The sequence below is a fragment of the Zosterops lateralis genome (assembly GCF_965231275.1).
Source record: "Zosterops lateralis genome assembly, chromosome: 13".
Classification (NCBI taxonomy): Eukaryota; Metazoa; Chordata; class Aves; order Passeriformes; family Zosteropidae; genus Zosterops; species Zosterops lateralis.
The window spans coordinates 15,096,524-15,115,872 of NC_139773.1; the positions used below are offsets into that span (position 1 = coordinate 15,096,524).

The following is a 19,349-nucleotide window of genomic DNA, read 5'->3' on the forward strand; positions in this document are numbered from 1 at the left end:
CTTAGAATTAAATATGCCAAATAAATCTGACTCTAAAACTTTATTTGCACTGCATTACTTCCTGCCCTGTTCAATTTAAGAATAACAGAAGCAATAATAATGACACCATTCAAGAAGTTTCCCAAGCAACCTCTATTTACAAATACAGAGGTGGAAATAACTTGTTGTTGATTTAAAACTTACTTTTTGAAAACACCTGCAGATACACCCAAAATGTTTGATTCAGCTCCAGCTCTTGAAATGAAGAGTCTTTTCCCCAAAGCATTTTTTTTTTGACTGCAGAATACCACAATATGAGGCTCAAATACTCAGAAACATTTCTTTTCCTTTTTCTATCAATTTAACTCTGTGTCACATTTCTTTTGCTTGTGGGTTATGCTCTTGAAAGATGTAAGAAAGAAATATATCCCAAGGAATATAAAAGAGGCCTTCCCACTAGCTGTTGCTTCTGGTGTAACTGGCTGAAATGTGCTGAGAAATTTGTGTACCTGAAACACAAGGAAATTCAGCTCCAAAATTAATAACCATGGAGAATCCAGAATTAGGATATTGTGATATATACTGGACATCTGCCTGTCTGCAGATACACTGGGAATAAAGTACATTCTATCCTGTCACAGCAGAATCCATGAATCAAAGCTCAGGCTAAACCTGGGATATCCTCTTGCACCAAAGACCTCAAACCAAATCCTTCTGCCTCAGTATCCCAGCCATCAGTAAAACCATTTATCCTTTAATTTGTAAAATTTAACAAAAACACTGTTTTCCAAACAAAATTTTGTTTTCATTCAGTAAATGAAATTCTATTTTTGCCTTTTTTTCTATTTTTTTTTGTTTTGTTTTGAAAGGGGGAAAAGCAAACCAGTGAGGGAGCAGAAACCTTTATGATGGGTTGACAATGCTGTGTGTGGCAGTTGGCCCGAGGACCTTCTGATGCCAGTCCATTTGGCCCTAGAAAAGGGTCTAATCACTTTGGCAGCTCTTCTGTTTTGAGGCAGCAGGACTGCAAAATGTTTTTTTTTTTACCTGTCCCTTTTCCTGGGAGCTGCAGCATCCTTTGCTGCCAGCTCCAGCACTGTGTGTCCTCTCCTGTGCTGAGAGCAGAGGTGCTTTGTGACCAGTTTAGTGCTACTGGTTTTATTTATTGGCATTAAATGAATTCCACATAGGTGTCTGTAACTGTAAAGCTTTGGATGAGAAAATAGGAAATAGCTGGAGTTCCTGGCTGTACACCACTGAGGATGCAAAGCTGGTCCTTGTGAGATCCCTCTTCCCTTTCAACCCTTAGGCAGAAATCCCATCTTACCCTGTTTTGGTATAGAAAGGGTGGAGCAACATTGGGAAAGAAAGTGACCTTTCCCTTGTCTTGTGAAATCACTTCGTTCCTATTACAGCTTTTTTTTTTTCTCCCTTACTCATTTCTACCATGGTTTATAGGAGTGCCTCTTCTAAATGCCAGAGCAGCAATAGCCATTTTAAATATGGTTGCAATTTCATGCCCCCAAATTTCCTCCGTTATCTTTAATCTTTGATCATTACATTCCCTCAATATAGCTTTTTGGGAAGCTGCAGTTTTTTATGTTACTGCTGTTTAGAATTAACTGGTCTGCTTCCTAAAAAGCCAAATGTTTAATCAATACATATCCTACTGTGTATAATAAATACATTTCTGCCATCATTTTTGAAGAGAGAATGCTTTTGCTTTGAGCCAAATAGTTTACAAAATGGCAAGGAAGGTATTTTGGGTTTGGGCTGGTTGTTTTTTTGCTTTTTTTTTTAATAGATGCTTGGTGAGATAGGGCCAACCGGTTGATCAGAGCAGAGAAGTGATATTGAAATTCAGAGGTGGGGTGGGGGGAGAAGTCTTTTACATGAATTAGTTAATTTTGAACATTTGTTACATTAGCATTCGCTCCACTTCAGCCGATTCATTTCTTTGGATTGCATTTGTTTGCTGGGTAATAATTTGATAATGCTGCAATAAACTAAGCATTAAGAAGTGGTTTCATGTACTGGAGTGTGCAATAGGCAGGTAAAGTTGTTGTTTGTGGCTCTTTTCCTAAACTTTGGAAGAAAAATCCCATTTTAAACTTGTAATAGCAGAGGCTGATTACTTCCCATCAACTCACTGGCTTCCAGGGCAGAATTTTCAGACTGGTTATTGCGTGCACTGCTCTACTATAAAGTACAAGGTCTGAAAATTAAAGTTGGACCATAAGAGATTTAATCTGCAATTTTATAGGTCTCTAATCCAACGGTTGTTTTGTATTTCAGGCTCCAAGTATATTATCGGGGTTTGGGAGAAGCTTTTAATTTTTATTCTTTTGTGGCTTGGGTTATAATTATTTATTTATTTGTTTGCAGTGTCTTTAAATTATACTGAGGATTACAGCCAGGAAAATATTGATGCTTTTTCTCCCCTTCCCACCCCATACTATAGATTAGAAACGGTAAACAAAGTTGTTACACACTGAAGAATAAAGACTTGGAACGTGCTTCAAAAGGAGTAATTTACTTGGAGCTGGATGTCCTATTTAATCCTGTAAGTTGAAGTATTTTCTTTTTGCTTATCACTGGTGCAAAGAAAGTGCGAATCTGAAGGATGAGGGTGGGGCTGATGCTTTTAAAACCAGGACCCAAGCCAGGAAAGTCCTGTCCCCATTGCAGCTGGTGTTTGATGCTGTGAGTGAAGAAGGTTTGGGCTATCAGAGCTGTGGCCTCTCCAGGTGGATGGGACAGAGAAGGGGCATTTCTGGAGGAACAAATAACCACAAGAACCTTAGGAAGGAGATGCTGATTGCTGCAGCCACTGCTCCAATTGCAACAGCCAGAAAAGGGCCAGGTTCATTTTATTATACATTACTTCTAACACTTACTTCTCCCCGAAAAAGCTGACCCAGGATGTTCTCTTCCCAGGGTGTTGACAGGAAAATTAATGAGGCATGGACACAGTGCTTCGTTTTTAGGTGGCTGAATCAGTCTCAATCGTTCATGCCCTCCAGAGTTTTACTGAATTTAACTCCTATTTATTAAGGCCATCGTGGGCTGTGCCACAGCTCTGCTCCTGCTAAAGTGAACCCAGCCTCACCCAATTTAACTTGTCTGCATTTTCCTTAGCATGGAATCATGAAATGGTTTGGTTTCCAAGGGACCCTAAAGCTCATCTCATTTTTTTCGCCCTGCCATGGGCCAGGGGCACCTTCCCCTACACCAGGCTGATCTGAGTCCTGTCCACCTGGATGTTTCCAGGGATGGGGCATCCACCTTCTCTGGCCAACCTGTGCCAGTGCTTCACCATCCTCAGGGTAGAAAATACGTATTAAAAGCAACTCTTATGTCAAATGAAGTCTGGAAAGACTGAGAGATGCTGAAATTCCTAATCTTCCTGGGCAGTACTGCTGCTATGAAACTGAAATAACTCCTTTAAAACTACATAGTGTTATTTTTATTGGTTTTTTTTCCTTCTTTTTAGATAAAAGCAAGTATTAGAACATTCAAGCCCCGAGAAAAGCGCTTTACTGAGGAGAACCGCAAATTTTCTAAAAAGGTGAAAATCGTGTCTGGACTAAGCTTTTGCATCTGTTTCGGGGAGATTTGAATTGCTGTAGCACAATTGCAAGAACAAAACCTATTTATGCATAAAATGCTGAACACATGTAAATTCAGTGTATTTCTGTATATATTAAAAGGTTTGTTTGTGTTAACACGAAATTGCTTTCTGATCTGGCTTGCATCAGTAGTTCTGCTTTGTGCTTCAGAGTGGGGAAAATGATAGCTGTGGATTTTGCACAGTTCGCAGCACTTAAAGCTCAGTGAGAGCCTTATTCCCTTCTTCATGAAGGAAGAAACCAGGGCTGAATTCCTTATGTAAAAAAGTCCATAGGATTTTAGAACAATGGTCATTATTTTTTCTTTAAATTGAGAGGCCCTGTAATAAGTCTAAAAATCCCTATTTATTTCTATGGACTAGTCCAAAAACATGTAGAAAAGAGGAGCAGTTTACATTCTCTCTCTCCCTTTTCCTGAGACATTGATGTATTTTAAGAATTGAATGAGGATAGAGGTAGGTTTGTATAACAGGTTTGTTTTGGGTTTTTTTTTTTTAGTTTTGGCATCAGTTTGTGGCTTTTTTCTTGGGTTTTTTTTTTTTTGTAAGGGATGAGGGAAATCTGGAAGGTTTGGGTGTAATCAGAAAGCAGACAGGAGCTAGTGAATGTGTCTGAAATAGAGGCTTTATTTGTAATATGTGTCCTAGCGTGCATTTGTAGCTTAAATTATCCCTGTTTCTGAAGCAATAGTAGGATATTAGTGTGTTTGATTAAACACCTCTTCTCCTCCCCTCCTCCCACTCAATATTTATCAGATCTTATCAAGAAATGTTGATCGCGTGAAAAAAATCACCATGGCAATATGGAATACAATACAATTCCTTTGGAGCTGCTTTCTCTGGGAGTCCACGGTAAAGAGCCTGATAGCATTTGTGGTAAGTGGATTTCTTCTTTTATTGCACGGGGGGCTGAGTGATCCGAGATCTGGAGTGTTCCCGTGCCTTCCTCCCCGCCAGCGCCAAGCCCAGCCTCGTTTGCTGTTGTTGCTGTTTTTGTGGCTGCAGGGCAGCTTGGGCCACACTGGGCCTGATGGGATGGGATGGAAATCAGACCTCCAGGAACAGCCTTTCCTCTGGCTTGGAGCAGAGGTATTCACGTCCTGCATTGAGCACTGAGGATGCCCATGTCCATGGTGGGTGATGCCACCATGCACAGGCTGGAACTGCGTGGCGACTCTGGAATTTTTAATTGTTTTTAATTTGAAACATGGCAGCTGGGGAAAGGAAAGGGAAGTCAGGAGGTGGTGGCCAAGAGGGTGATGTAGGGAGAGGGTTTTGAGCTTGGTGATGCAGTGAGCCTGGTGGGTGTTGTCCCTTCCATCTTCCATTGCAATGAGGCATCACTTCACTGCAGGTTATCAATTCCTGCTCTGCCTGTGTTGGCATTGCCTGTTGCAAATTTATTCTCCTGACTGTAATAATACATTGTTTAAAAGAGAAAAAAAAAAAAAAAAAGGAGAAGACTGGTCAGTGAGTTCTACTGCACTCTGCAAAAAAATAAAGCAAAGTTCTCCACCTGCCTATCCCAGTTTTCATCTCTCTCCTTTTTCCTCTTGGTAGTAAACACCCCATTTGCAGTTTTCTCATAATCCACTCAAGCACAAAAAGATTTTGCCTGCTCTTTATTCTGCGGTGTGACATTTTCTTCATGCTTGAAATGTTTGGCATGCCATTAAAGGTTGCAAAAATCGTTTTGTGGTGGTCCAGCATGCAGAAAGAAAGTTTTTGAGTTGAGTGTTTATTAAGCAATACAACGTCCACATCTCTGAGATTTTCTCCTGTGTTTACTGTCTGTGAATCGTAAGGTGCTTAAAGGCTTTTTTAAGGAAAACACTTCAGTGTATTTGCCACAAATGGGTAAAGTAGACAAATTGAAAAAAGCTTCAGAACAAGGACAGAGGAGTTGTGTTCAGCGTGTGGGTCAGAGGGATGGCTCACACCTATGGGTGGGTAGGATGAAGAGGGTCTTTTCTCTCTAATTTTTTGTCTTCTTCTTTCTTGAAGTTCTTTCAGAAGATATTATGTTATATATATTATACAGAGTTAATGGCTGGAGAGCAGAGTGGTTGGTACTTCACTGGAACAAGAGTGGCTGTGCAAAAGAGTTCTGTGATTGTATCCAAGGGAATCAGATGCTGGGGCTGAAAAGAGAGGGTAAAATCCCAGTGTCCATGTCCTGCTATCCCTGTACATCAGGAATCTAAGCACATATTTAAAAGGATTGCTCTTTTTTCACCAAAGTGCTTGTGAAGTTACAGCTGTTGAGTTCAGTTTTCCAAACCTAGGGAAAGTTTGGAAGGGGTGGAGAGGCAGAAAAATAAGAAGGTGGGAAAATGGGTCTACGAAAAAGGAATTTATTCCCAGTGAAAAGGAGTATGAGGAGGTTGCAAGTTACAGGTTGATAAGATCTTTACTGGATACCATAATACTCCTGGTTTCCTGAAAGGAAGTGGGTAATGGGAAAGGAATAAAAATACTCAACTCTAAGAATAATTACCACAGGCTTCTTCTACAACCCAAAATTTAAGTCTATCTGATTTTTCTTACATGGAAATAATTCAGCTCTGGCACTAAAAATGAAATGCTAATTATATATCTCTCTCTCACTATTTCCAGCATGAGTGTTCATAGTATTGAAAATACGCACACGGCACGGTAGGTGCAGCATCCCTCCCTGCCCAGGCTGTGTGGAAAATCCACTCCTCATGTGCCGGTTAAAAGATGAGGTGAGGAGGGTGCACAAAGCTTCTCTGCCTATGTTTCAGCTGGGTTCATGAAACTCTCATTGGTAGCTTTGATGCCAGTCAGGCCCCCAAACTAGAATTTTTTTTTATTATTATAATTTTTCCTTACAGATGATGTCCCTCGGGCCCCTGCACTTCCCATTTTGATCTGGTATTTCCCTTGGTTTACCTCTACAGGCAACCCATGCCCCTTCTTCCAAGGGGGAAAGGAATGAGGGAGGAGGAGGAAGACAAGCAGACAGTGTAATCACCAGAGCCTTGTTTCCTTCAGCAATCAGACAAAACCCACTGCCAGGCAGATAAAATATTTGTGAGGTTGTCAGAGGACAAGCAATAGCCAAGGACATGGAATCTTTCACCTTCCTGTTTTAGTCTTCCCTCCCCATTAGTGCCACAGCTCATGTATGTGATAAGGACATCAGTTTTTGGGGGTGCAAGAGAAAAAGAGGGACAGGTAAAGAGGGGGGAAACAGAGGACAGCACAGGCAGGGCACGAGGGAATGAGAAAAATGCTCTCACTCTGTTTCCTCATTTATAAGATTCATCATCCCAGGCTAAATTTCTTTATTAGGATGTAATGGTGAGAGGAGACAGTCCAAGAACATGTGAGTAGATGAATTTTTTTGTGCTATAAAAATGTAATCACATTTTTCATCAGCGTTCTGTGCTTTTAATCTGATGATTTTTCATCTGAGTTAATTGTATAGGCACAGAGGACACTGGGCTCTGCTGAAGCACATGTAAAATCAGGATTTTTTCAAGCTTAGGGGTTTAGGGAAGAAGGTTGAAAGAGAGGTGAGATGAAGAGCAGAATTTAATTTTTGGTGATGTTTGCCCTGTGCATAAAGGGTTTGGTGGAAATGGTGTTAGACAACTAAATAAAACATCCTGGGTCAGAGGAAAGGATCACACACAGGATTTCTGGGTTCTTAATGGTCTGCCTCTCTTCACTGGTCTGGTGTGAAAAATGGTCACACATGGTTTTGTGTGCCTGGGAATATCAGAAATATTCCCCCACTTGAAAAATGTTGCCTGTAGAGTTGACAGGGCTCATGTACAAAGAGATACCTTTAAGCATTTTGTGTATTCTTCTTCATCAGTTCAGGATTTGTAGATTTTTAAGACCAAAAAGACCTTCAAACATTCCTTCCTGTTTAAACTTGGTATAATTATCTCTGTATTCAACCCAATATGTTGTGTTTTGATTGAAACATATGTCACAAAAAGCTCTTTATTTTGAAGATATCTGGACACATAGTCCAGTACATCCCTGTATGGTCCTTCTTGTGTGTCCGACACACTTCACACCCTGCCTTGGACAAATTTCTACCAGTTTTCAGCACCAGTGTTGTAGTTTTAGCCTGCTCCTCTTCACTCTTTCCTCATCACACCTTTCCCCATTGGGACATCACTTCCATGCACAAAAAGCTGGAGTTGTGTGGTGTAATGTGCCTGGGGGAATGTCTGCTCACAGCTCAGAGTATAAATCTGATTATAACCTCTTTGTTTTTCCCACTCATGCATACAAAAACTTGTTTTCTTACCTTCCTGTTGCACACTTAAACCAAATTTTTGAACCTTCCTTCTGTATGCAAACACTCACTGCCTGCTCTGCTCTCCCTTTGCTGCTTGTGGAAGTGAAGTCTGTAATAACTAAACCATTCTTACTGTATTATATGTATTTTTTAAATATTTAAAAGTTAATTTTAGTCACAATGATTTTCATGAGGAATTATGCATCATTGCACATTGTGCTTGGATTTTATACAACATAATTACACCTTCTATTGACAGTTTTCTCTGCATTAATGGTAATTATGCCATTTAATGAAATTACAGTAATTGCATTAAAAAAAAATCTGGTGCAAATTAAAAGGATATATTGACTGGAATTTTTACTATCATATATATATATTTTTAAAGTTTGTATGATAGTTGCAAGAGACGTTGACAGGATCAGGCAAATGATGGGAAACCAGGCACCAGAGCACCCCTGGTGTGACTGGCAGTGCTGCTGCTGAATTCCTTCAGGGTCCCTGCACACTCACCCATGCCAGAATATTTCATTTTCACTGGCAGCATTTCCCACTCTATCAGGTTTGGATTTCTTGCTGATCCAGGCTGCTGCCAGGGTGGGGACAGGTGGGAGAGATTTTTCCAGCTCAGCCCTTGTTGGCAGCCAGGGCCAGCCAGACAAGGAATGCAGCAGGCACGGGCAGTGTTTATTTATTTTTGCAGTGACATTGCACCGTGTCTACTAATTATTTTATGATGGCTTAGTCCTGGGAGGAAGGGGAGGAATGTGTGGTGATGCAGCATAATGTGTTGGGAATGTGGGGCTTGTGGTCAAACTCACTGCAGCCATTTAATGGGGGAAAATGCCAGACATGTGGGAATTTTGGAGCACTTTGGGCTTCCCAGAAAGCTGGCTGATGCAAGAGTGAGGAGGTTCTTGTGTGGATGCAGCAGCACAACCCAAATGTAAGCTTTTGTGTTCCTTGCTGCAGAGGTGGGATTTTGTCACTCTTCTTCACTGAGATCTCTAAAGCTCTTTAAACCTAGAAGGATGCCTGGTTTTTGGCACCCTTGTGCTGTGGGAATTTGGAAGGCTGAGGAGCCCCAGGGCTGGCTGGGTGAGGCTGCAGGGATGTGCATTGCTCTCCCAGTTTGCTTCAGGTCTCACCTGGGGCAGTAGCAGAGGGAGAGGACAGAGCCTGCAGCCTGTGAACTCCTGGGCACCTCTGCTGAGTGTGTGATTGAACACTCTGCCACTTCAGCTCCTGCTACAGGAGCTGGATCTGAGCCCAGCTAAACTCATCTCAGAGAGGAGATACCAATCATCTTGTTAGACAAGAACAGTTTTTGATCCCCGTTGAGCTGGGCTATATTTATAGTGATGAACTACGGGCAAAAGGCCATTTGCTTGTTGACAGTGTCCTATAAAATTGCTAATTGCCTATCAGTAAGAGGGAAATGTTCTTTATTCCCTCAGGAAAGATATTTGTTAACTCAAAATCTGAGCCTTCTGGAGTTTACTTGGAGTAAATCTCTCATTCTGTATGTGGACAAGTGTCTCCTGCCTGTTATGGTTTGGCTTTCCAGAGCAAAGCACAAAATGTTCCAGCCCTGTTTGTACTGAGCATAATTCAACCCTGGACATGACAACAATATATGGGTAAAACATCCAATTTAACTCCTGCATTGTTTTGCAACACAGTGATTTATTTTATTTTATTTCTCCCTTGATGGGAGGGAAGTTATAGATCAATAAGAGGAAATTCTTGGGATGGAAGTTTCACAGGGAGCATGAGAAATCTGTGGAGAAGGGAGACCAGTAGCAGCTATGGAATAAGACAGAGACTGAGTCACCAAACCACTCTTGCACCTCTGGCCAACCAAGCAGAGGAGAGAGGTTTCATTTAACTGAGTATTTACCAGTAGGTGGTAATAACTCGCTCTTCTATAGCAAGATGTGCTCTCCCATGAGCTCCCCTAAAATACTTCTTATTTTCCCCTCTGGATTTTCTGCTAATTTTGGACAAGCAGTTCCCTGATACAAAGCATAAACCACCGTGCCATGTCTACATGTGTAACTGATGAGAAGGGTATAGTCTTTTTTCCTACCCTTTTTTTTTTTTTTTTTTTTTTTTCATCCTCACAGCTGAAGACGAAATATAAATCATTGTTCCCAAACTATTTGGGAACAGCATTAAAGTAATGGTAGATTAAAATGTCTCCACATTAAAAAGCTAAGTAAAATGAATAGATGTAATCCTAAAGAGAGAAGAATGAGTATTCTTCAAACGCTGAATAGGGAACTTGGAAGAAGAAAAAAAAAACTTAAAAAAGAAGGGGAAAAGTATTAATGCAAAAGAGATGGTCTTTACATCCGCTTTACTGTGGAGCTTTTGCTGAGGGCTGTTCTCAGCCCATTTGCAGCTTGTGTTTTGCTACAGTTTTAAAGAAGCAGTCGGCAAAGGAACCAAGGCAGTTTCTATTTAAATAGGGGAGCTGTTAAAGTAACACTTCCACAGAAATTCGCTCATGTTAAGGCTAGAGCTGGTGCTGGACGAGCAGCAAGAGGCAGTTGTCAGGAATTTCACCTAGTAAGTAATTCTTTAGAGCCCCCAGCATTTATTCCCCTCTTTCCCTCTGCAAATCCCTGGCAAAGGCACATCTTTAGAATTGTGTTTGGAGCTGCGGCGAGCAGGCTGGAGTGCAGAGGTGTGTGTTTTTATTTCGGGCTGTAATATCCCGGTAAAAGTGTTTTCCTAATGAGGGAGGAAGCGTTTCCATCCCGCTTCCCCCTGGCTGCTGTGGCAGTGCCTGTGCCTGCAAAGCTGTCAGGAGCACGGTACCTGACACAAGGGGCTGCTCAGATGGGAAACAGGCTCCTCCAGACAATTAAAGGAGGTGCTTTCACCCTTTCCCCAGCAGTTTTTACATTTCCACTGTTATTCTTCCCGCGGTTGAAGAGGGGGGGGGGGGGGGGGAATACAATTTAAGCTTGAGATCCCAGGCTTTGCTGTGCTGCAGCAGTTAAAATTCCTGGAATAGCAACAGTGATATTGACGATGCTGAGAGACACACAGCAAAGTAAACACATGTTATTTCCAGCTCTTTCAAAAATGCAAGAACAAACAAGGACAAAGTTAATAGGGAAATAACCACTTTGAGCCTTGACAACACAATAAACAATATTTTAAAAGCAAAGTTTGAAGCTTTGGAGTCAGGGTGAGATGGGACTGAGCAGAGACCAGTATAAATATCCCTTTTAACTTTGAAAAAGGTGGATGGCCTTACGTTTCCAGCTCAGGAGTTTTGGGGATTTGCTTCTTTACCAGTGAAACGTTCAAAAATAAAAATAAAACTATGTTTTGCATCTGAGGAATCATTTCCTCTGTGTGTGTTTAACAAAGCATTTAACCTATACAGCAATTCCCTTGATTTTGGAGTTGGGGATCTTCCTCTTAAATTATTCTGTGCTGATATTTTTGAGGCTTTCTGTGTCATGTACTCAAAACTTGAATGCATCGCATCGAAATGAATCCCTCAGCCCTGGTAATGAGAGAGACCCAAATCACTGCCTCTCGCTCTTTAATTGCATTTTGTTGGGTTTAATTGATGATAAAGCCTTTTAATACCTTGGCCGTGTGTGTTCAACTCTGTGGTCCAAGTATTTGGGTAAAAGAACAGTCCTGATGCAGGATAAGCCTCTGTGCAGGTGGTCAGCAGGAATGTGTATGCAGGGAATCCAGTAGAGAATTAAGGCGAGGAGAGAGAAATTCAGCTTTGTTATAGTGTGTGGATTTATCCCTAGAAGGTGTTGGTGCTAAGATAGCTAAATACATACATGTATCTGTCACACTGAACCAGACTGGAAGCATAGTTTTCATCTCTTTGGCTGTTTAATGACAGCCCACAAAGCCAAGATCAAATGTGGATACATTTTATCTAATAAAATAATAATAATAAAAAAAGGCAAATGGAAAAGGGCTCTTTCTAACTAAAACCTGAACCAACTGCATCCACAAATCCTTCTGCCTGCCTTTGTGCTCAAGTTGCAACCTGTTGGAGAGCTCTGCTCAGTGCTTGCATTTCCAGCTAATTCGATATCGCTTTTTATTTGGATTTTTTTTTCTATTTTTTTTTTTTTTTTTTTCCTCCTGGTGGCTGAAGCTTTGTCATTTGTTTCGAAGCTGTCATTTTTATTAGTCTCCCTGGCTGATCTTTTTGGGCTCTCGTCAGGTGGTGTGTGTTCTCCATTGTCTGCCTGGTCTTGGCAAGCTGTAGGTCCTTTTATTGCCATATGACGTGGGCGTGCTTGCAGCAGTAGCCTGTAATTATACCCACCACAGGTGACAGTGACAAGAGCGCTTTGGTAATAATTTTAGCTGCCTGATCTGATGTTTATGAAGAGCAAACTCTCTTTGTGGTCTGGCTGGAGTTTGCTAGATTGTGTTGTACTTTCGCCGTTTGATTGATAAAGCCTTTTTTTAATTTATTTTTTTTTAAATTTTGTTATTTTTCCTTAATAGATAACTTCTTGTGTCTTTTGAAATCCTGAAGTTTTGCAAAAGATCTTAATGCTATTTTGTGCTATTTATTTTTGCATGCCTTGTATTTATTTTGCCTTGTTCAGCACAGTAAAATAATACTCTTGCCTGTTGCTGGGTTTATTTGTATATTTAACACTGCTGAACTCCTGTGTCTAATGCCTTGCTAGCAGATATTCTGTGTTCTCCCAACTGTGAGAGTAATCACATATTAGCATTTAATTATTTATTTATTTTTTAAAAACCTTTGGCTATTATTTAACTGCTTTAGAAAAGGTGAAATTCTCTCTCAAGCAAGGCAGCACTGGTTCCTTTATTCCCAACAAAATTACAAAGCTTGGATTATGTCAAAGGTGAATTTGGCTCATGAGTTTTATGGTTGCCTTACAAACCTCTATTCTGACTTTAGGAATTTGCCACAAAAAATTTGGCCGAGGCTGATGAGCCCACTGCCTGAAAGCTGGCTTTTTTCTCTTGTGTTGTATTTCTTTTTGCAGTCTTAAATCCTTTAGAGGAACTTCAGATTAAAACTCTTGGGCATCCTCTGAATTTTTGATTCTTATCACAAGGTTCTGACTTGTAATTCTGAACTGAATGGCAGGTCGAAAACCAAGAGAAATTTATCTGCAATAATTTGCTGTCTTATCTGATCCTAAAGTGATGATTTTCCGTGTCAGGATCCAGTCATTTTCATTTTCCCAATTTGCCTGGTGCTTTTTTCCTGAAAGTTCACTTTATTCATAGACCAGAAATTGCATAAACAAAGATGAAATTAGTATTCTGAGTTGAATGAATGTTGCATCTGCGTGAGACTCATTAAACAGGAGTGTGAGACAGAAGCTACTTACCCACCACTATTGGAAATACCAGAATTTGAGAAGCTTATTTGTAAAATTCCCGAAGTTGGCATGGATTTAGACTCTGCAAGCTGTATGGGAAAAACATACGGCTCAGCCCAAACAAACAAACAAAAAAGGCAGGAAACCCGTGGCATGTAGGATGAAAAAGGTCTATATAAGGAAGCGAAAATTCAATTAAAATTAAAAATTCTTATACTTAGTGCACTCTTTTTTTCCTCCCAGAGCCACAGGTGTATTGATTTTCTTTCAGTCAGCATCTGCTTGGGTTTGTCTCATTATTCCCATTACTTTGACCTGACACCTCTTAGAAAGTACTTTAAAGCACTCAGTTTTACAGGAGAATTGTGGACATTGACTATTATTATCCATGTCATTGGTGGAACACCCCATCAGTATTTTTTAAAATTTTAATTATAAAAAGGTAGATTTATTTTTTTTTAACATAAATGTCAGCTTGGAGCAACACTGCATTCCCCTGAAGTTTAGAGGAAGTTTTTATTCTTCCAAAATGAGGGGATAAGTAGAGACACGTCTGTAGGTGGTTTAAATCACCATAACTCCATTAACTTCAGCAAACCCGTGTTATTTAACATCAGTAAAAAAAAAAAAAATCTACATCCTCGTTTTGGGCAAAAATCCTGTGTGAGCAGAAGGATCAGGTTTTCTGAGAGGAGGAAAAGCCTGTAGATGGCGATGGACCCTCAGGAATGAGCCAGCTCTGGCATTCAGGCTTTTGTCAGATTTTTCTGGCAGGTTTTCTTTCTCTTACTTGAACTATTTTATTTTTAATTTAATTCACCCTTTCTCTCAGTGCTAATGTAACACTAGTTGCAGAAATCGTGACAACTGGAAGAAATTTCCTATTTGAAGGTAACGCAACATTTTGGTTTTATGATGGAGACAGATACACCTTGAGGGATTTCTCTTAAAACATTCTGCTTGTCGGGCTTTTTTTTTTTTTTTTCCCTCTTTTTTTCTTTTAAATAAGAAAGAGTTGGATACTTTACAAGTTCTGAAATAAAAAGAGATTAGTAGAGAAGCTGCAGAGCAAATACACTTTTTTAAAAAGCCTGTTCTCATTTAGCTTTACATCTCTTTATTAGAGACTGGGATGTGCTTCAACTTAGAGGTAATTCTTAAGTAACCAGAAAGTTCTTAGGTTGTTTGAGGATAGCAGTAATAGTAAAAAATACCTTAAATCAGGGTATGGCCCTTCCATTTTTTATTTTTATTTAAATATTCAATTGGAAATAAGCCCTGGAGCAGTGGGATGACTGCAAAATCTCAGAAATATGATTAAAAAAAAATCTTTACTATTAATTATGTATAATTTTGACTGCTTCCACTGTAAAGGTTTGCACTGCTACTGATAACATCAATAGAGTTTTGATCTTTTCCCCAACAACTTCATGAAAATTAAATCTGTTACTCTTAATTGTGGCATCCACGCTGTAGTTAGATTTAGCTGGTTTCTATTGGTGTTTTTCTCTTTTTTTTAATTTTATTATTATTTTTTACAGGTAGTGCTGTGATTTTGAGAAGTGTTAATAAATATGTAAAGCATGTAGTGTTTTGTACCAGTCTAATATGCTGATTTATTTTACCTTTAGCATTACCCATGTAAAGTCAGCATGTTTACTGAGAGATGAGTGCCAAAGGTGAGCAAAAGTCTTCACTAAAACAGCTTTTAACTACTTTGCGAGCTCAGGTTCAGAACTTTCTACTTTTGTTTTAGGAGAAGTCGCTGTCTTCTGTACTTCCCTTCAGCTTTCATCTTTTAATGGAAGAGAAGAGCAGCACATCTCTGTATCAAAGCCAATTGTCAGCTTTCATTAGATGCATTCTATTGTTTGTTCAGATTAGAAACAACTGCATTACACTTTGACTTTGAAGGCTTGCTTGTTTTTAAATATACTGGGTATATGTGACCTTTTTGTCATTTGTGATGCACTTGGCTTGGCAAATTTGAGATACCTGTTTCAACAGCAGCCAAACCTTTTTGTAATGCAGGTACTCCACAAAAAGGCACTTTCTGTAGGTCTGGGAAAGTAAAACAAAATCCTACTACTAATGAAAAGCATTAATAGCCTCATTTAAATATTTTTAGCCATAAGGGTACCTCAAATGCATTTCATGGAGGGGAGAGGGAGAATCCCCAGTGTTTCACCCATTTTTTAGCAGGGGGGGGGAATCCAGTGATCTGCTTTTATCCTCCCATTATGTATTGGCCATAGGAGATGTGGCTTCTGTCAGAACATAATGACAAGAAAGTCTAATTCCATTAAAAATTTGCACTAAGCAAATTTTCTTAAAATGTTTAGAATATTAAATGGGAAATGCATAATTGATACAGCGATATTAGCTTTTTTTTTTTTTTAACTGAACATGCCCATCAGGAATGAGATGATGACTTGTTCTAGCAGTTAAGAAAACTTCCCCAGATACTTCCATGTACACATTTGGGAAAATTATTTGCAATGATATATTTCAATTTCCTTAATAAACTAGACCTGTCTTCCTAATTCCCTTTCCCTTAAGTCCCTCTGCAGGGGTTAAGAAATGAAGTATTTTGAAATTATTATCAGATAACTGTTTCTATGAATAAAAAAAACTAATCTAAGCTATTTTTTTTTTAAGAAATAGATTTATATTCCAAAGCTGGGAAATAAACAGTGGCAGTAGAAAGGAAATATGAGATTAATAAAAATGAAGACATTTTGCAGAGCTACTCTGGATGGTTTTAATCTTGTTTTGTTTCTTTTTTTTCTTTTTTTTTTTTTTTTTTTTCCCTTCTTCTGGGAAGTAGTACTTCTGCAGCAGCATGCACTGCAATGAAAGCAATTCCTGCTTTTCTTTTTTGAAAGTTGTATGAATACTGGCAGAGCCAGTGGTCCTTTAGTGCCCAATGAGTCCTGTCTCACACACTGATACCTATAGTAAGACACACAGAGTGGCGATGAGATCAAATGCTCTGGTTAAAAAGCCTCAGGGAAGCATTATGTGTCTGAGGTCTGATCTATTGTCTGGGAGGTCGGAGAGTGTTAATGCACTCTGCAAAGATTAAACTCCCTCTCTAATTGCTCCAACACTTCCTTAAAGGATTTAAACAGTCAGGAAAGGTGATGCTCCTTGTCAATTTTTTGTCTTCTGACAGCTGTTGAAGTTTATCTGTCTTTCCATGGAGACCACTAGATCATGCAAACCAAGCAGTGGCCAAAGCACAGACCCCGAATTAGGACTGAGAGCAACGAATTTACAACTATTTCAGCTTTTAAATACTCTGAGCCCTGAGACCAGGGTTGCTCCTACATTGCCACGCCACTTACTTTCGGTTGTAGGAGTTCCTGAAGTCCCATGAAAAGTTTACCTGCTGAATTTGATGAGAAGTCACCCTTTTAATTTGGAAATGCTCACATTGTGGTGTCCATCCTTTATTGCTGGGCTGATGTTTCCCCAGCACATCTCTGTGAAGTTGACTCTGGCACTCCCAGCCACAGCTTGTTTATCCCAGGGCAGTGCCACAGCTCAGCTACAGCGAGGCATTCTGCTATTTACTCCCCAAATTTTCCTCTCCTTCACTATTAGCATTTGAGTTCTCTTGGTCCATGAAGCCTGAAACAAAAATTTACTCTGGTAAAGCTCAAGGGGGGAAAAGTTTTTTTCACTTCTGAACCAGAATGTCCACACTGACAAGTACCTGACCCCTGTCACTGGTGTTTTGAAGCAAAATAGAAATTTGCCCAGTAGATCAGAACCACTTAAAAGAACCAGTTTATTATTTGGCAGTCTAGATTTTTGAAATAGCTTACATTTGCAAAGGATGCTGCTTTTGCTTGGAAAGTACTTTAAGGGCAAAGGATGGAAAAAAAGGGTAAATGTTGCTGAGAAAGGAGAAGCACGGCTTCACCCCAGGAGAACTTGGGAGATTTGGTATTTCTGCCACAAGGCCGTGGCATCCTCACATTCACAGTAGGATAACATTACTGTAACAAGAATTATAATACTTAATTAATAGTACTTAATACATAAAATACTGGAATTTGACCCATCTTTTTCAAAATGCTCGTTCCTGTTTCACAGACAGACGTGAGTGTGTCCTGTTTCCCTGCACCTCACACAATGTGACAGGTCCTGCTGAACAGAGAGCCATCCTCTATTTATTTTTTCTGGTGGATCAGGAGCTTTTCAATTTGATAGTGTCTGTGTTTTTGCTAGTCTTGCAGCATCTAAATGTGTTGGTGTATCTAATCCATTTCACACATAAATGTATAAATATGACCTATATAAATATACATATATTCAATGCTTCTTTTCTAGACTCTGAGCAGATGAGTAATACAGCTGTTCAAAGGAGAAAAGGATTTTTTTTTCTTTCTTTTTTTTTTTTTTAAAGCCCTCTTGGCTCTGAATCGGAAATTGAGGAGCAGAATTCATCAAGTGTATTCTGATCGTTCTCAGATGGGTAGTTCCTCCTTCCCTTCCTGCATAGCATGTTCCTTTGCACTGTTGCTATATTACATGAAATGTTTCATCTGTATATAAAAATTAAAAATTCAAACAAAAATCTGGCCCACATGAAGAACAGGCCCTTTGGGCATATGGTTCATTATGCATATTCGTTTAATTACTAAAACACTTGGGATGTCTCTACTGCCCTTGCTTTCAACTTGTAAAGTTGGATCTGTTCTGCAGCACAGAATATGTTGAACAGGCATGTGTCATAAAGGACTTCAGTTTTCTCCTACTTCAAACTCTATATAATGTTCTTGGCTGAATTGTTTGAATTTACTGATTATTAGTTCAATCCACTGCATCAAAACAGTATTTTGGGATCCCTTTTCTCTTAACACCTTCTCTAACCCCAAAAAAGCAAGTTTTACAGTGGTTCAGAGTTGTATTTAGTGTTGAAGTAACGTGAGACTCAGGATTTAGATTTCAGGCACATTCCCACAAAGCACCTAAAGCTGCATGTTGAAGCTGTATAACTTTTATTAGCTAGGAAGGGATTGCTGTGATAGTGTGACTTTAATTGATTTTCAGGGCAAACAGGTGGTGATGGTTTAGGCATCCCCCAGTCTCCTGCCATTCCTAATTTGGAGTTGCACATATAATAGCTTTATTAAAATAAACAATCTTCTCGCTTTAGTTTTACCTGAACAGCTGCCTGAAATTGCGGGAGTCTTGCAATTTTTTTTTTAATTTTTTATTCTTTTTAAGATTATTCTGTGTTTTGGAAAGCAAGATGCTACAGGTCTGCTAGTGGAAAATCTCTATTACATAGTCATGCTGTCAATATACAGGGGGTGTTTTTGTGTGTCACTGCTGTTAGCTTACAATGGTAATATATCCAGGCTATAATTACAGTGAGCCTCAGTCAGCTTCATGCATTTATTCTCTAATGCAGCACTTTTGTCACACTGCAGATTATGAACCTGCTGCAGTTGTTTAAGTGTTGTGCAGTCACACTGTTCCTGGTGTCCTGGGTGTGTGTCAGGTGTGAGGAGGGCTGAGGTTCAATTATGAGCTACATTTCTCCTCTTCACTGTGGGAGATCTGTCCCAGGCAGATGAAGAGACTTTCTGGGGTGTGACATGGGGCTATGTTGGGGAATCCCAAGTACACCTTAAGGACAGAGAATAAATAATCTGGAATTCTTTGCCTGAAAAGATATCATCTCACAGCTTTATATGTGCCTTAGAGGTGTTTTTAGATTTCTGGGTTTGTGTTCTGGTTTGTTTGTTTGGGATTTTTTTTTTTTTTTTTTTTTTTTTTTTTTTTTTTTTTTTTTTTTTTTTTTCTTGGTTTCAGTCTGGAAATGTTTTTTAGGACTGGAAGTTTTGGAAAAGAGGGTACCAGGCCGTTTTCAACCAGTGGTGTTACAATCATCTATTCCTCATTTACTGTCAGGTTCTAGAAACCTGTTTTTTAATTTTTTTCTTTTTCCCCCTGTGCCATAGCTGGAGATGCCAGGGAAGTAACCTTATGTGTGATTCTCACTGAACACAGTCTACTTTAACATCTTTGCTTTATTAGAGAGCCCTTTTTCCTTTACTCATTCAGCTCTAATTTACACTATGAACAT

General features: G+C 39.5%; 1 protein-coding gene across 1 annotated transcript in view; it reads left to right on the forward strand.

Annotated features, from left to right (window-relative positions):
• MCTP2 (multiple C2 and transmembrane domain containing 2) overlaps window positions 1–19,349 on the forward strand; it is a 117,337-nt gene that overhangs the window by 65,640 nt on the left and 32,348 nt on the right. The window contains 3 exon segments of the mRNA XM_083870897.1: window positions 2,441–2,542; window positions 3,473–3,547; window positions 4,364–4,483. Of these exon segments, the coding sequence (XP_083727023.1) occupies window positions 2,441–2,542; window positions 3,473–3,547; window positions 4,364–4,483 (297 nt within the window).